The 18432-nt window shown below is 35.9% G+C and overlaps 1 protein-coding gene across 49 annotated transcripts in view; it reads left to right on the top strand.

Moving 5' to 3' along the window:
- RIMS2 (regulating synaptic membrane exocytosis 2) overlaps positions 1-18432 on the top strand; it is a 603997-nt gene that overhangs the window by 277184 nt on the left and 308381 nt on the right. For all 49 annotated transcript variants that reach the window (XM_059165830.1, XM_059165827.1, XM_059165815.1 and 46 more), the window contains one exon: positions 142-1067. In XM_059165830.1, coding sequence (XP_059021813.1) covers positions 142-1067 — 926 coding nt within the window. The remainder of the gene's footprint in view (positions 1-141; positions 1068-18432) is intronic.

The raw sequence follows: 18432 nt of genomic DNA, 5'->3' as shown, positions 1-18432 counted from the left end.
ATGAATTTAAGAGGAGTTTTTTTTAAGCAAAATAACTATTTGAATTTAATTCATCAACTCACCAGTGAATGAATGAATGAGTGAAACGTTGCGTTGTTTAGACATCGCTCTTCTCTTCATTCTTTTCCTTTGCTTACTTAGGACACGAAGTCCATCCGTATCCCGAGATCAGAATAGAAGATACGACCAAAGAGAAGAAAGAGAAGAATATTCGCAGTATGCTACTTCAGATAACGCCATGCCTAGGTCTCCATCAGATTATGCTGATAGGAGGTCTCAGCGTGAACCTCAGTTTTACGAAGAGTCTGACCATATAAATTACAGGGACTCCAGCAGGAGAAGTCATAGGCATTCCAAAGAATACATTGTAGATGATGAGGACGTGGAGAGCAGAGATGAATATGAAAGGCAACGGAGAGAGGAGGAATACCAGGCACGCTATCGAAGTGACCCGAATTTGGCCCGTTATCCAGTAAAGCCACAGCCCTATGAAGAACAAATGCGTATTCATGCGGAAGTGTCCAGAGCAAGGCATGAGAGAAGGCATAGTGATGTTTCTTTGGCAAATGCTGAACTGGAAGATTCTAGGATTTCTATGCTGAGGATGGAACGGCCATCAAGGCAAAGATCTATATCTGAACGTAGAGCTGCCATGGAAAATCAGCGATCTTACTCAATGGAAAGAACTCGAGAGGCTCAGGGACCAAGTGCTTATCCACAAAGGACCACAAACCATAGTCCTCCCACCCCCCGGAGGAGTCCAATACCCATTGATAGACCAGACCTGAGACGTACTGACTCACTGAGGAAACAACACCACTTAGACCCCAGCTCTGCTGTGAGGAAAACAAAACGGGAAAAAATGGAAACAATGTTAAGGAATGATTCTCTCAGTTCCGACCAGTCAGAGTCAGTGAGACCTCCACCACCAAAGCCTCATAAATCAAAGAAAGGAGGTAAAATGCGCCAGGTTTCATTGAGCAGTTCAGAAGAGGAATTAGCTTCCACACCTGAATACACGAGTTGTGATGACGTTGAGATTGAAAGTGAGAGTGTAAGTGAGAAAGGTAAGTACTAATCGTACTTTCCCTGTAGTTAATTCCCTGGGGGTTTTCTTTTTAGGTTGTATTTGTGATAAACATTTAATAGTTAGATATAACTACCTTTATTTTAAAAGTTTCTTAATGGTGCCAGTTATGTGAAGAAAGTTTCAAGTTTTAAAAAGTAAATATCTTCTGTTGTTCATGTGGCGGAGAAGTCTACTGATTTTTTTAAAAAACCTTTTTCACTTTGTTTATGAAAGTTTTCCTACATCACTTCATGGTGTGTTAAAAAATACCTATTAGCTATAGTTGTAAAGTAACATTTTGTATGTGTTTCTTTTTACAAATAGCAATGTGTTTACTTTAGAATATCTGAAAAATTCTTCAAAGTGTTAAGAATGAAATACAAACTATCCATAACCTTTTCTCTGAAATATAACCATTGTTAACATTTTGTTGTATTTTCTTCCCTTTTTCCTATGCATGTGTATTTCACATATTGAAAATTGGTATCATGCTATATATAATTTATATTCTGATTTTTTTTAATTGATATCATATCATTTACTTTTTCCCAAGCCATTAGATGTTCCTCAGAAATACGTTTTTAAAATGGCTGCCCTAATAGTCTATCATATGGGTTTACCACAAACTATTCCTCTCTCTGGGGGGTATTCCAGTTGCTTCCAATTATGAGCACAAATAATGTTCTAACGGTTATCTTTACATAAGAATTTTTGCCTGATCCCTGAGTATTTCACAAATACATATTCATGCTCTGATTCTTATAAGCTCTTGGTTCAGAATACCAACTTGCTTCCCAGAAGGTTATAACACTCTATACTCTTGTCAGAAGTTAAATTTTCAGTCTCAAAGCACTAAATCTTTGCAATTGAATAGGCCACAGAAAGGCTTTCTCTTTGTCATTTGAATTTGAATTTGATCGTGCAGTTGAATGTTTTGTATTTTATTGGTGTTTGATATCTCTATGAATTACCAGTTCATTCCTGTTATTTCTTTTGCCCATGTTCCTATTGGGGATTAATTCGTTTTTCTCTTAATGATTTTAAGAACTTTTTATACGGTTAGGATTTTTACCCATTTAATGGTCATCTGTTTCAAATGTATTTCCCATATTGATGTTTATCTACTAATTTTCTGGGGTCACTTGGAAAAACTGAATTTAATAGAGGTGTCTTTGCATCTTTGGTGATTGTTTTTTTCCCATTTCTTTTATCCATAGAAACTCTTTATTCATCCCCAAGGCAGTTAAATATTCAGCTGTGTATTTTCTCATGTGTTTTTATTACTTTTAGCCTTTAACTTTTTAATCTTTCTGTGATTTATTTTGGTATTTACCAAAATATACCAGATATGTGAGGATCTAACATGAATCCCCTGCTCGCCACACACACAATTTTCTGACACCATTTGATGAATAACTGACTTCTTCATAAGAATCAACAGGAATCAATAAAGGAATTCAAGAAGACAGATAGATAGGAAATTAATATGGAATCATTTTGTGCTGTACCAAAAATAGTTAGAGAAGTGAATGAAAAGCAGTTCCCATTCTGAGCTAAAAACGGAAAATGTGATTTAAAAATACCTAATAAGAAAGAAGGGGGCCTACAAGAAAAAAGCTATAAAGCTTACTGAGTAACAGAAAGCAAGGTAGTCACTGCGTGAGTAGATATTCATCATGTTCCTGATTGGGAAGGCTAAATATTGTAAAGGTGCATGTTCTTTCCAAACAACATTTTGGGGTTAAGGCCATTCTAGTTATAATCCCAATCGGTGCCTATATTTTATTTCTACAAGTTAATGTGGAAGGTGTACAGAGAAAAAACTTCACTCTTTTTTGCCCCTCTATGCCTCTTAGGGTCATTGGGGCGGGGGACAGACACAAGACAGAGTAACAAGAGGAAAACCAATTTATTATCCTATGCATTGTGCATATATGTGGGAGCTTTTGGCTACCTGAAACCTACGGGGGGTGGTTAGAATTTGTGCTTATAAAGTCTCTTTGTAGAAGAACAGTAGATTTCTAGAGAGATGACAAGACAAAGAAAAAGAATTGTGAGTTTCTAGGGTAGCAAATCATGAGAAGGTGAGTATATGAGGGAATTAATGGAAGGTGGTAAAGTCTGTTACGTAGACTTCTCGTAGACTTCTCCAAAGCCATCTCTTGCGTGCTAATTAGAGCAATTAACTTCTGTCCTTCCTGATAGAGGGCAGTGGGGAGGGACACCTTTACAATCTATATCCTGCTTTTAGTCAAAGAGTGGGGAGGGCAGGCAGTCTTCTTGTATTTGCTTCTTCTCAGGTGCCTTCTGCTGAAAATAATCCTTCTACCAAAATGGCATGTTAAAACAAATGAATGATAAGGACATGGAAAATGCCACAAACCAAAGGAGAAGAGATCAGTTATTCGGCAGATGGGCTTAGGCTGATAGTGACAATCTGTGAGTGGTAGACCATTGTTGTGAAACACTAACAGGGTTTTATGGAAAGAGCTTGGGTTTTAGAGTCAAAGAGGAGCTCAGATCCTGGCTGTGAAATTCATTAACGATAGCATCTTCTTCTACCTATTTCACCACTCTAGGTCTATTTCCTTATGTATAAATATAATAGTATGTTCGTTGTCTGGTAATTTGTCAAATAGTAGATAGTAAGAACATTTTTAGATTACTGATTTAATGTTTTATGGTAGCCAACCATGGTTAAGACTTCTTTGAGACAGCCTTCCAGAGTTTTGATTGAACATCTAGTCCTGGTTACATGGATTGTGGGCATCTATGTTGGTTCCATCTCTTCTACGTTCTGCCACATACCGAAGTAGGCTTTTATTCAGGCTAAGAAGAATATACTTTTTAACTTGTTGAGATATAATTTTGAGATACAAATCTCAAAAAAAATCCGTCTTAAATAAGACACAGTTTCTACCCTTAAGAAACTGAAAGTCTAAAATAACTAGCAATATAAGCCTGTTGTGTTTGTATTATAGGTACTATAGGACTTCAGAAGGAGAGGCATTGGTTCTCTCCACTAATTTTATGTGATTCCTACGTTTTATAACACTTATCTCTTCGCCATGATATAGTTTTCTTTTTACAGTGCTGTATTGATCACTTCTTCATATTTTGTGTTGGGTTAGAAAATTGCAAACTGAGCTTTTTCCTTTTTTTTGTCTTTAGATTATAGAAAGAGATATGTCTTAGATTGTCAGTGTCATGGTATCCCTGCATCTCATTGTTAGACTTGTCTCTCAAAGTTTAAAATATATTTTTTCATGAGGTTTAAAAAGAACTATTGACCTTCCAGTCTTATCTATGATCTCCTTATTAAATAGTCTGGAACACATTTCTCAGTTTCAGAACTATTGACATTCAGGGCTGAATAATTGTTCTGCAAGACTGTTTTGTGCATTATAAGGTGCTTAGCAGCATCTGTGGCCTTTACCCACTAGATGCTAGTGGCATGCCCACCCCCAGTTATGAGAACCTAAAATGTCTCCAGATATTGTCAAATATCTCCTGTGGGACAAAGTTCCCCATAGCCACCTCTACCTTCTATCCTTAGCCTCTTCACTTACTTTTCTTCTTGCCTCATTTTTAGAATCAAATCAGAGTCATGGCCAGCATTTAAAAAGGGAAAAAAAAAAAAAAAGAGAGGGAGACTGGAATAGGATAGGGTAGAAAATATCAGAGTGGAGTGTACAGACTAAGGGTAATTGATCTACAAAATGGTTCTTCTCTACACACAATGTAAAATATATATACTTCTTATTATTGATCGTGGCCAAAAATGTTTTAAAGCTCTATTCCCTTATGTTATAATTTCGTGATTGACCTGATGCTTGTGTTTCCGCCTTGCCACCACACCCCCGCCACCATCTCTTTCTAGAACTAGAGGAAGGTCTAAAGATGATGTGCAGTGGCTAACTGATACAGTATAAACATGAAGCTTTTTCTTATTTGGTGTATTTTAATTTTGTATTATAATGCAACTCGTTTTTCACTTTAATGACATAATCATATTGTCAATCATTTGCTGAACTCACAAAGGATTCTGTGTTGTTGTTGTCGTTGTTTTTAAGCAGTGAGATCACTGTGAAGAGGTTTAGTCTCTCCTGTCTTCTGGTTTCTTTTTTTTTTTTTTTTTTTTAAAGATTTTATTTATTTATTTGACAGAGAGAGATCACAAGTAGGCATAGAGGCAGGCAGAGAGAGAGGGGGGGGGAAGCAGGCTCCCTGCTGAGCAGAGAGCCCGATGCGGGACTCGATCCCAGGACCCTGAGATCATGACCTGAGCCGAAGGCAGCGGCTTAACCCACTGAGCCACCCAGGCGCCCCTCCTGTCTTCTGGTTTCTAACCTGACTCATTTTACTTGGTTGTTGCAGATGTCTGGTTTTTCTGTAAAATCTTAAGGGACTGGGCTGGGAAATGTGAGCATCCATGTGCATCGCAGTGTCCTAAGTTATAAAATGTGAGACGTTTGATTCGATTATTAGACTCTTGAAAGTAGCACATCCTTTTTTTTTTAAAGTCATCTTTTTTTTTTTTTTTAAGATTTTATTTCTTTATTTGACAGACGGAGATTACAAGTAGGCAGAGAGGCAGGCAGAGAGAGAGGAGGAAGCAGGCCCCCCGCTGAGCAGAGAGCCCCGATGTAGGGCTTGATCCCAGGACCCTGGGATCATGACCTGAACGGAAGGCAGAAGTTTTAACCCACTGAGCCACCCAGGCGCCCCAAAAGTAGCACATCCTTTAACTTATTTTTGGGAACGAGTGAGTGGGGATGTGAAGGTGGAGCAATTTGGAGAGAACAGATCCAGAACAGGAAAAAGAGGCGATAGACTGCAAATCTCCAGATAGAAGCACGAGTCTTAAAGTATTAAGAACAAATGCTAAAGATGACAGCTTTATATATGCCTGAGTTTGGGTGTCAGTATCAGTAGTGAAATTTGTCCCCTTTTGTAATCTGAAGTTTTTTTTTTTAATTTTTAAGTAGTTGATTTACTGTATATGTTTATAAGGAAAATAGGAGACTAAAGTGATAGCCAATATCATTAGAAATTTGAAGAAAATGTTGATTTATGGTATTTGAGACCAGTTACACATGTAAGAAATTCTGAGCCAAATGGTCTAAAAAGCATTTAGAATAAGTTGTAAAAATGGGAATATTTAAAAATTTTTCAGTTATCTATTTTACTACTAAGACTTACACAAGTAAAATTTTTAAAAGTTAGAGATTGGTTACTTTCTTATATAGTCACTTCATCTGTTGATAAAATAATTTTATGCTAAGTAATTATTCCAATTGTAATATGAGTCTTAGGCCTTCACAATGGGATAAAAAGAACTCAACTGTATCGAAGCGACATGCATATAATTAATCACTTGCTATATTAGGCAACATTATAAAATTACTTCATCAAGTTCTTTTCTAAATAAGATACTTGTTATCACATGAGAAATCAAGTTACAAATACATATTATGAAGCTGATCCCAGACTTGAAATTATATAACATAAATATAAACATATTAAGAAGTTAAATGAACTCAAAGTTAATTTGTAAAGTGTGTAACCAGAAGGTCAGTTGACAAATGAGAATAAAGAATTTTTTGTTTCCTGGTAAATTGTAGCACATGAATGTTTTAAGATGGTGATTCTTTTCTCTGCAAAATATTTCCTTGTTAATTATAGATTAAACGCTATGTTAAGCATTTGCCTAAAGAAAAAGGATTATTTTTAATGGAAGATATAGTACCCAACATAACAAGAAAATAATCTTACAGATTTCAGTTTGTGGAATATTTGAGAGGGTGGTTAGCTAGTTGAATGAAAAATTAAAAGCAAAATTAAATTATAGACTACTTATTCAAGTTAATTTGGAATATAGAAGTCCCTGTTAAGTTGGATTAGAATTGAATATATAATGCTTAGATATTGATATTTTGTACAGCTTAAAAACTGATAATGAAATTTATTCGATAGAAAAATATAAATCCTTGTGAAAAGCATTTTGTAATTAATTGATAAGAAGTATAACAGAGCAAGTACCTAATGGTTTTACAAATGCTGTGCAAACCAATTATATCTGACTTAAAAAAGCATTGAAATAGCAGGAAAGTTGGGTCTTAGACTAATTCAGTATTTCAAGCAGTATTTGGTAAATTCATTCATTCATCCACTCATTCATTTATTCTTTATTTCATTCAACTAAAATATATTAAATGCCAAAATAGTATTATAATATGAAATATGCAAGTATTTTTATGACCCTAGAATTGCTTTTTTGGTGGAACAACAGTAAGTTGTTCTGACTACATTTATGCTAGCTGACTCATCTAAGAAAATTATGCAGGGGTTGGGCTTTTGTTTTTGTTAGCTCATGCTAGAAGTTATCTATTTGCCTTTCTAGGATGTATCCATGAGAAGAGGTTTTTCAGGAAATATTTGGGGGTATGCTTCAAAGCAGAAGGGGAGCTCAAATTATTGCCATATATAACCTCATTCTCCCTGGAACTGTTTATCCGCCTCTTTTTGTAGGGCTTAGCTTGGTTGAGAACTCTTTCTGGAGTTGACATAGGAAAGTTCAACTATGAACTCCTACAGTACAAGATTGATGTTAATTCTTTAAAAAGAGGACCTAATGAGATATAGGTAAAGATTTAACTTTGCAGGCATCTGCAATGTTCCTGATACTTTGTCCAAGTCTTGAAATATATAATCATAATTCATTTTTTGAATGGACTGTTGAATAAAATAATAGGATCTATGAAAATCACAAACTTGAATGGATGATTAAAATAAAAAGAACAAGTTAGAAAAAGAACAATTTAGACCATATGTAAGAGGAAAGACAACAAAATAAGAAATTACCTGAAAGAGAACAAAAGATGTAAGATTCTGGGTTAAGAATAAATGGAGATGTAGTACTGCCCTATGACCCAGCAATTGCACTACTGGGTATTTACCCTAAAGATACAAATGTAGTGATCCCAAAGGGCACGTGCACCCAAATGTTTATAGCAGCAATGTCCACAATAGCCAAACTATGGAAAGAACCTAGATGTCCGTCAACAGATGAATGGATAAAGAAGATGTGGTATATATACACAATGGAACACTATGCAGCCATCAAAAGAAACGAAATCTTGCCATTTGCGACAACATGGATGGAACTAGAGCGTATCATGCTTAGCGAAATAAGTCAAGCGGAGAAAGACAACTATCATATGATCTCCCTGATATGAGGAAGTGGTGATGCAACATGGGGGCTTAAGTGGGTAGGAGAAGAATAAATGAAACAAGATGGGATCGGGAGGGAGACAAAGCATAAGTGACTCTTAATCTCACAAAACAAACTGAGGGTTGCTGGGGGGGAGGGGGGTTGGGAGAGGGGGGTGGGTATCTGCTTTGGTGAGTGCTGTGAAGTGTGTAAACCTGGTGATTCACAGACCTGTACCCCTGGGGATAAAAATATATGTTTATAAAAAATAAAAAATTTTAAAAAAATAGAAAAAAATGTGGAAAAAAACACAACTTATGACAGAAAAAGGATTACCATCTATAGAGGCAGGAACCGGATTAGTGGTTATTTGAGCTATTTGCAATTTCACTGTTATTACTGTAAAACTGCAGTAAGTCTCTTCAACTCAAGTAAAAGCAATTACTTCCTTAAAATTGATAGGTCTATTGTTAGAATATTGCTGAAAATAGTTTGACTCACTAAAAGAAGTTTACTATATCCTATTTAATATTCATTTATTTACAAATAAACATATGAAGGTAAATTGTAATCCCATTTGCTTTTTGATCCATAATAAATTCTACCTAGTAAAACTGAAATAAAGTACATCTACTTATAAAAAAAATTAATTAAAAAAAACAGAATAAATGGAGATGAATGAAATACTTTCCAGTCTCTTCAAACCAAATGCATTTTAGATATGACTATATTTTACAAAACAGTATGCATATTCAGAAGTGTGGGTGTGTGTGTGTCAGCAGATTGAGGTTTAATTTTATTCTTACGGATGATTCTGTAAGCCACTTTATTTCCGCACACCCTGCTCTTTACGTGTTGGAAATTTTTTAAGAAAAACCTTTGTTTCCCATGGAGCTACTAACCTGTGCTTTGCAACTGAAGGTACCTAGGATTTAATTAACCTAGCATTTGCGTCTCCTATCCTATTCTTAGATGGCAGGAGGGGGCAACTCTTCAAATTTTGAACTTTAGATGCATTTTCCCAAAGAAATGATGTTCTAAGTGACAATAAATGTTACCTTTTTATTCATTTGATTCTGCAAATGTAGGGAGCCAGTTCTGGCTACTAAGCTAGGTACTTTGACCCTGTATGGCACAAAAGGCGTACATCTCAGTTTTTATTTTGCTTTTTTTTAAGCTGGGAAATGTTTTTTATTTCACCTTTATTTTTGAAGGATAATTTCTTTAGATACAGAATTTTTTTTGAAGATTTTATTTATTTATTTGACAGAGAGAGATCACAAATAGGAAGAGCAGCAGGCAGAGAGAGAGGAGGAAGCAGGGTCCCCGCTGAGCAGAGAGCTCTATGTGGGGCTGGATCCCAGGACCCTGAGATCACAACCTGAGCCGAAAGCAGAGGCTTCACCCACTGAGCCACCCAGGTGCCCCAGATATAGAATTTTTGATTGACAGATTTTCCACCCTCTTTCAACACTTCGTATATGTCATTCCATTCTTTTCTAGAGATAAAGGGTCTTGTGTCTTGCTCTTTTCAATATAGTCTCTTTGCCTTTGGATTTCAGCAGTTTGACTGTTGTGTCTAGGGTTGGGTCTCTTGGGATCATGAAGCTTTGTGGATTTATAATGTTTTTCCTTAAATTTGGGAAGTTTTCAGTCATTATTTTTTCCAACTAGTTTTTCTGCTTCTTCCCTCAGCCCCGACCCTGTGTAAAAATCCCATTACGTGTATGTCTGTATGCTTAATATTTTCCTACACATCTCTGAGGTTCTTTTCTTTTTTTTTTTTTTTTTCAGTATTTTTTCCCTCTGGCTTTTTTTTTTTTTTTTTTTTTTTTTCAGAGTGGATAATTTATCTTGCTCTCTGGTAGAGTACACCGATTGCTTCATCTGCCACCTCAAATCAGCTATTGAGTCTGTGTAGCGAATATTCATTTTGGCTGTTGTATTTTTCAGCTCTAGAATTGTCATTTCTTTTGTTTTACAGTTTTATTTCTCTCTTGAGAGTCCTTAATTATTGAGTCATTGCCATCATATTTTCCTGTGATTTTTTGACATGTTTTTTTAAAAAAATACATTTTTAATAGCTTCTTTAAAATCTTTTTGTTAAATCCAACATCTGGATTCACTCAGAGTTAGGTTTTTTGCCTTTTTTTTTTTTTTTCCTGGTTTGGGGTTATGTTTTCCTCTTTCTTTGCATGCCTTATAATTTTGGGTTGAAAATTGGAAACTTTGATGAGGTACTCTAATAGCTCTGATTTCTTACCCATTTTCCTGAGGATTGTCTTGTCTTTCTTTTCTTTTTTCTTTTTAAATGTCTCCATAGTAATATATGTCCACTGATCTCTCTGCTCAGTTTGTTTTACTAAAATGTGTTTGTGTTTGTGTGTGTGTGTGTATCCACCTTCTTGTAAGTCATTCCTGTGTCAACGTGGCCTAATTGTTCACCAAAGATTTGGGCAGACATCATGTTTAAGTGTTTTGACTTTGTAAGGTTTCTACCCTCTGCCAGTCAATCTGTGCATAATGTGGGGCGCACTCAAAGTTCAGCCAATTCTTCTGCGTGCTGTATGACTCCCACTGTATAATGTCCCGGAAAAGGCAAAACTATGGGGACAGTAAATAGATGAGTAGTCGCTAGGAATATGAGCAGAAGGAGGAAGGAAGGGATGAATTGGTGAAGCACAGGAGATTTTTTTTAGGGCTTTAAAATTATTATGTGGGATACTGCAATGGTAGATACGGGTCATTACACATTTATCAAAATCCATAGAATATGCAACACAAAGAGCAAATCCTATTATAAGCTATAGAATTGGCTAATAATGATGTGACAGTGTCAGCTCACCAGTTGTTACAAATATATCACACTATTGCAAGATGTAAATAATGGGGGAAGTTGGGGGATGAGAGTGAGGGGATATGTGGGAACTCTGCTTTGAGCTCAATTTTTCTGTAAAGCTAAAGCTACTAAAAAAAAATTTAAACGTGAAGAAATGACTGCGACTCTGTACGTATTCATAAAGACAAACCCAGACTAATATCAAAACAAACAAACAAAAACAAAATTCAGCAGGGTCTCAAGTCACTCTTAGGTTTTACTTCCTACCCCAGCTCTTTGCCATCTCCTCCGAACATGGTATCGTCTCCTAGTCAGTCTGAAAAGTGACTGGCTTTTTCCTTTGGGTCTCTCATTCTGATGTCTCTCTGTAACATTTCTGGTTGGTCTGCCATTTACTATATGGGACTACAGTCTTTGGGTAGCAAAACTGCTGATTTTCTGTTTCCTATTGACTTTGTCTCTTCGAGCTGACAGAGACATGGAATTTCTCCCCAACCCCAACTCAAGTAAGAAAGGTCTGGTTGAGAGTTGTTGTTTTTCCCAGACAGCCCCACTCTGCTAAAACTATTGATCCTTCCTATAGACCCCTTCTTTTGTATGTACTATACCAGAAGAGCATTATGGGAGCAATCCCAGGTAAGAAGGTAACAGATTTCTGCTGTCATTATCTGACCTCTAGGAGTTTTTCTCTATTTTTTTTTTTAATGTGTCTTTGATTTCCATAGCCATGCAGTTGTTGTTTTTGATAATGTTGTTCAGGCGTGTACTTGGTTTTATGACGAGAACTAGTTGATGCTTCATGACTAATCCAGAGGCTCCTCCTTTGTCATGATTTTGTGAGGGTGGAATTCAGGCAGGGTTCAGTTGGGTAGTTTTGTTGAATTTTAGTGGTGAGTTTTAATTGGTAGGATGGGCTGTTCTGGAGGGTTGAAGAAGCCTTTGCTTACATCTTGGCAGGCATGGTTGGAAGATTGCTCAGTTGGGATTCTGAACCAAAAGCAGTTCCTAAGGAAGTTAGTAGGACTTTTTATATGGTGGCCCAAGGCTCTCACAGAGATACACTTACAAAATACTATTTATTTTGACCTAGCTTTGGAGTCATATAGCATCATCCCCATCATAGTTTTGGTTATAAACAAGTTCCAATAAATAAGTTACATAAAATGAAAGGGGTCTATAAAAGGACATGAATTCTATGAGACACAGTTCACTGAGGGACCGTCCTTGGAGTCTAGCTACCATAAGGGCTTTAATGTGTGATATGTAGTGTGTTCTTTTTTTTTTTTTTTTTTTTTAAATTCCCATAAGTTATTCACAAGCCTCTTCTCTAGACATTATTTTCCTCAATCTTTCCATTTTTTTCTTTCTAGGCTTCTGACCAATTAGCCAAATCATTAGCCTAAGACTGTGTCCATATATATTTTTACCCATGGCACTTTTCTTTCTATGCAAAGTGGATGACCAGATACACCATTTAAAGTCCTGTCTAATAAAGTTTTCCTCACTGATGTCTTCAAGACCATCCCTGAGTGTGGGACAGCTGTAGTCTACTATTGAGCTGACCTATCTATGGAACCAGGCATGACTTTTGTCTCCTTTTTCCACAGTCATAATGGCCTCTTAGATGGCCATATGTAGGAGTTGAGAAGGGGATGCTGATATGATAATAGTAGTTGGTGTTTAGGTCTGGGCCACCAATGCATGCACTTCATTTGTATCCCCTGGCCCTACTTGTGCTCAAACTGGATGTATCACATGTGTCTTACAATGGATTGTTGTTTGACATGTCTAACCTTTTGATTTGTTAAGCCTAACAGACCCTAGATTATGTTGGGCACTTCTGGCTGTTTGGTCACTTGATTAGATCTTTGTCCCTACCAATGCCGGGAGCATACCAGGGGCAGTTTTTCAAGTAGTGTATAATTCTCCACTGCAGACTGCATGGTCTTGATCTGCAAAATGTACATCCTGATTCCCCTATTGAGGCTTGCTATAATTTTCACATGGCGTCTTTTCCCGCAATTGAAGCTTCTTTTTTTTTTTTAATTTTTAAAAATTTTTTATAAACATATAATATATTTTTCCCCAGGGGTACAGCTCTGTGAATCGCCAGGTTTACACACTTCACAGCACTCACCATAGCACATACCCTCCCCACTGTCCATAACCCCATCCCCCTTCTCCCAAACCCCCTCCCCCCAGCAACCCTTAGTTTGTTTTGTGAGATTAAGAGTCACTTATGGTTTGTGTTTCTAATAGTACATCTTCTGTTGCATCATATGGCACAAGTGTTGGGGCTGCTTGCTCTATAACCTGAACTTAATCTAGAGCGGTTTTTGCTCTGTGTTCCATTTAAAGCCAGTAGTCTTCTATAATTCTTGGTAAATGAATCAAAGCAGTATTCCCTAGTGTGGAATATGTTGCCTTCAGAATCCAGGCATTGTGCTTTTTCCTCATTGATGGTAGGTACAAGATATAATACTTTTTCTTTTGCTTTAGAGGGATGGTCTGCCATGCCCATGATCATTGGGTCCCTAAATATTTCTCTGATACTATGGGCTCCTGAATCTGTGTAGGATTATCTGCCACCCTCTGGAGAAGATGTGTCAAAACAAGGTCTCCATTCTCACTGATAGAGTGAACCAATGTGATGTTGTCTGGAGTGTCCTTATGGTCTTGTTCTTTGGGGGCTGTATTATGATAGAGGGCAGTAGAATTAATAGTACCCTGGGGAAGACGAGGCAATTCTTGTGCATCCCAAGCATATGTGAATGTTTCCAGTCTTTCTTGATAGGGATGGAGGGAGGAAATCACATTTACCAGGTCAGTGGTTTCATTTCTTATATATGAGTCCGTATTAGTTGTTTCTAGAAAGGATACCACATTGGCATAGCAATTTCGACTGGGGCTACCTGGCTGAGTTTATAGTACTCCATTGTCATGTTCCAGGATGTGCTGATGCTTGTTTTTGAGGCACCACCCTGGTGAATTAAAAGGAGATATAATGTGAACTATTGTGTTTGCATCCTTAGTTTTTGATTTAATATTTGCTGGTTGGGGAGGGCATTATCAGAAGCTTCCACATGACCTTTCCCACTTGATAGTTTTAACCCCACAAGCCAAGGAACATTGCTTCTTCCAAATACCAAGTCTGTCTGTTTGGAGACTGTGGCAGTTACTACTCTAACAACTGGATAACTTGGAAACAACACCCGTGAGGAAATAGGGCCAGAAAGACTGGAGGAGAAGTTAAATTTTGGACAGGTGCTTCAAGTAAACCCACAGGAGTCTGAAGCTGGGGTAGATCTTCAGAGATGATCTAATTAAGGAAGGGGTCAGGAAGACTGGATATGGCTGCTTCCTGGGGGCCAAGGCAAGTCTTGGCCAGAGTCTATTTCTAGGGTGAAGGGCTCAACTATAAGCAGTGAGCATGTAGCACTTGGGGCAGCTTGAGCACCAAGTGCAATTATAGATGGTATATAGCAGCATCCAGTAAGATTTTTTTTTTTTTTTTGTCAAAGTTATCTCCTTATTTTTACAAGAGGGATACAACTATTTTAAGCCTCTCTTACTCATATGCCCTTTTGAAACGGAGGGAAAATTTTCTAGAAGTCTCCTCTGTAGACTTCTTCATATATATGTGTTTTTCTGGGATATGTGTTTGTGCTGTAGATGCTACCCATGCCAGTTCCCAACTAATCACTGACAATAGAGTTAGAATTAGCAAGATTGGTTTAGAGTTCACAATTCTAAGGAGATAAGAAATGACTGGTGGGTAAATAACCATTTATGCCTGCCAGAGATATTCATTGTAAGGATTATAATAGTGCAAAAGTGGAGACAATTCATATGTCCAAAAATAGTGTGATGGAGCTTGCTTGTGCCAGCTTATGAGAACCAGTTGAGTGCATCTCTTCCCAATCCATATTCAATGACATCATGTTGGTAGCTCAAAGTTGGCTGAAGTGGAAGTATTTGCATCATAAAAATAGACAAATGTTACAAAACAGGGCCTGTTTTTCTCCAAGAAAACCAGAAAATAAACATTAGTTACCATATCACTAATGTCTATTTGAAGTTTTGATAACCTATGGAGACTATGGTAACAAGGAAAATTGTCCAGGGTATAATGTAAACTTTTTAAGAAGCTTAATTAAAAGTTACATGTGCTATGTTAAAATGACATGTGCATATAGAACTAAAAAGAAATAAGGATAAACTAGAAATTTCATTTGTTGGATGTCTTATTGCATTTCATTATTAGTGATCACCCACATACACTCTCAGAGTACAAAAAATATCATAAATATAATCTTATATATTTGATAGGTCATGCTTATTAATCCCTAAAACATGTTAAAAAAAAAAGCTGTATTTACTTTATAACAACATTCATTTCTCTATAACATTTTTCTTAAAACTCCATCAAATTTCCAGGGTGTTGAATTTTTATGGTTCATGCTTCATCTTCTCTCATATTTGCTTTAAATTAGATAAAATTTAACTAGTCATTCATTTATTATCTTCTTTTGGTCTATATGGCTTACCCAGATCATATAACTTTCCAGGATGTTTCACAAGTTGGTAGTGAGCGTTGAACACTGTGGCAGTCTTTTCAGGAAATTCTAAGACTAACATTTATATGGAACCAAATAGAACAATATTTTATTCCTTGAGAAAACTTCAGACAGGCTGTTTAATGATTACTATAGCCAATAGGTATAAAACATTTTTTAAATGTTGATATCAAAGTATAACAAGCATTCTCCTAGTTGATTTATCTTTATTTTCTGTCATATACGATGCTATTTTACATCAAAGAGAGATTTCATTATATTATGAAATGACCATTTGCACAAATTAAATTTTCAAAATAAAGCTTTCCATCTCCAAAAGGTAAACAGCCCAAGTGAATTAAGATTCCAGATTCAAATATTAGTTTGCATAATATTTGCATATTTTACATAATATTTAAAATAATAAATTTTTTTTTTTGGTGTGCCAAATGAAAATTTTCCCTTCTCTGCCTACGTATTTAAAACTCAAATTTTTAAAAAAACCAAACCAAACCTCAAATGAGTGGATTTGTAGTGCTGTTATTACCAAACTGCCACATTGGATTGCATTTGTCTGTGGTGAAAAACTGTTAAAATAACATCTTTCAAACAAGACAACATAGATTTTGAGTTATAGGTTAGGCAAGTATATTCAAACACAGATAGGATGTTCTGAACAATTTTATTTTTATCTCATAATTGAAAAGGTTGACATTCACTTTGACAGAATTATCCAAATGAAATAGTGAACAAATACACCCACTAAATGCAGACCAGGCTTCGCTTAATTTATTTTGAGTCATCTGGGATTATTTCTGTAACCCAATTATACTTAGTTATATTTTGAAAAAATTCTTGTCATTAAACTTTATTCTTTTCTCATCCTGTTTCTGAATTGACTCAGTAATGATAGTTTTCAAATGCCTCTCCCATACTATCTTTCTCTTTCTCTCTGTTCTCTTTCTCTGTGTCTCTCTGCCTCCTGCTGTCTTCCCTCCTTTCTCCTTCTCTCTTCTCCTTCAGCTTCTCTGTTGTCGATCCCTACTTCATGCACTTAACATTTTTGTGTGGTGTCTTCTGTCAATATTTACTATATTTCAGGGATGCTAATAACTTGCATATCGCTTTCTTTTTTTTTTTTTTAAGATTATTTATTTATTTATTTGACAGACAGAGATTGTAAGTAGGCAGAGAGAGAGGGAGGGAGGCATACTCCCTGCTGAGAGAGAGCCTGATGTGGGGCTCGATCCCAGGACTCTGGGATCATGACCTGATCTGAAGGCAGAGGCTTTAGCCAGCCCACTGAGCCACCCAGGCGCCCCTATATTGCTTTCTTTTAATCCAGCTCCCATTTAAAAGATAAGCCTATTTTATTAAACCACACTTTAAGGATTAGGTTCTATTAATTAAACTTCTATTGTTAGAAAATTAGAAGGTCTAGTACAGGTACTTTTTCAGTATTAGGCTACCTTGACTGCTATAGACAAAAGGGAAAATATGTTATATAATGCCTATTCCCCTCTCCTGCCCCTGACAATCCCCTTTTGGTAGACTTCCTATGAAATTAAGATTATACTTAAATTTTAAATTTAAATGTGAATTTTGCTAAGATGCAAGACATTTCACATCACATTCATTACTTCACATTATTTTAATTATATTAAGTAGCTAATTGGAAGTAATATAATGCAAAGAATATATAAAGTATATCATATAAAAAGACATTATGTTTGAATTTACATGTTATTTGTTAGTAATAGCCATGATTGCCTTAGCTATTGAAAAACCTTATTATCTGTTCAGAAAAAAGTACAACAAGCTATTTAGTTCTATGAATTATAGTTGGCAGGGCACATTACAATTCATTAATATTATGAAAACATATTAGGAAATCCTACTTAATATTTTTAAATAAAATTATTGAATTTTATTCTATTTTTAATGGCTTCCAGTTGTTAAAAATTTTATAAATATGATTTTAAAAATATTTGGAAGAATATAGACTCAAATCAACTGATTAATATTCACTTGTAAATGCCATGTAAAGATTAATAGAGGAAAAAAAATTAGAATTAATCCTATGTAGGAAGTCATTAAAGAGAAATCCTATGTAGGAAGTCATTAAAGAGAAATAACTATTTCAGATATAAGAATCCTGTTTAGGGGCACCTGGCAGGCTCAGTTGGTAGAACATGCAACTCTTGATCTCAGGATCATGAGTTCAAGGCCCATATTGGATGTAGATCTTACTTTAAAAAAAAAAAAAAATCTAGTTTAATGGATTTCTGCTAAACCCTCAGTGAAACAAACATTGTGATATCAATATTTTCTCAAACCCAACTTTTAAATTCTATTTAGTACAATTTAATTTAGGAAAGAACAAATTTTGCTTCATGCTTATTACAATGTTGCTGTGCTAATTGCTATATGTAAGATGAATATAGCATGATCCTTGAGAGAGAAGCATTTACACAAATGAGCGATGCAGTATGATGGACATGAAAATAGTTAAATATAAGACATAGATGTAATTCAGAAAAGGAAGAGATAATTCTACCTTGATTTATCAGGGAGGATTCTACAGAGGAGGTGCTATGTGTACTGGGTTTTTAAGTTTTAAATAGAATTTTCCCAAATAATACATGGCGTGGAGATCGGTGGTCCTTCCACACAGTAGAATATAAGCATTATGTCAGTAGGAGCAGCTTTTGTAGGAACAACTTTGGAGTACTTATTATTTTCCAGAGCACTGCTT

This window comes from Mustela lutreola, chromosome 3 (genome assembly GCF_030435805.1).
Source record: "Mustela lutreola isolate mMusLut2 chromosome 3, mMusLut2.pri, whole genome shotgun sequence".
Lineage (NCBI taxonomy): Eukaryota > Metazoa > Chordata > Mammalia > Carnivora > Mustelidae > Mustela > Mustela lutreola.
Note: the sequence above shows the minus strand (reverse complement) of the source record. Positions and strands in the feature narration are given on the sequence as shown.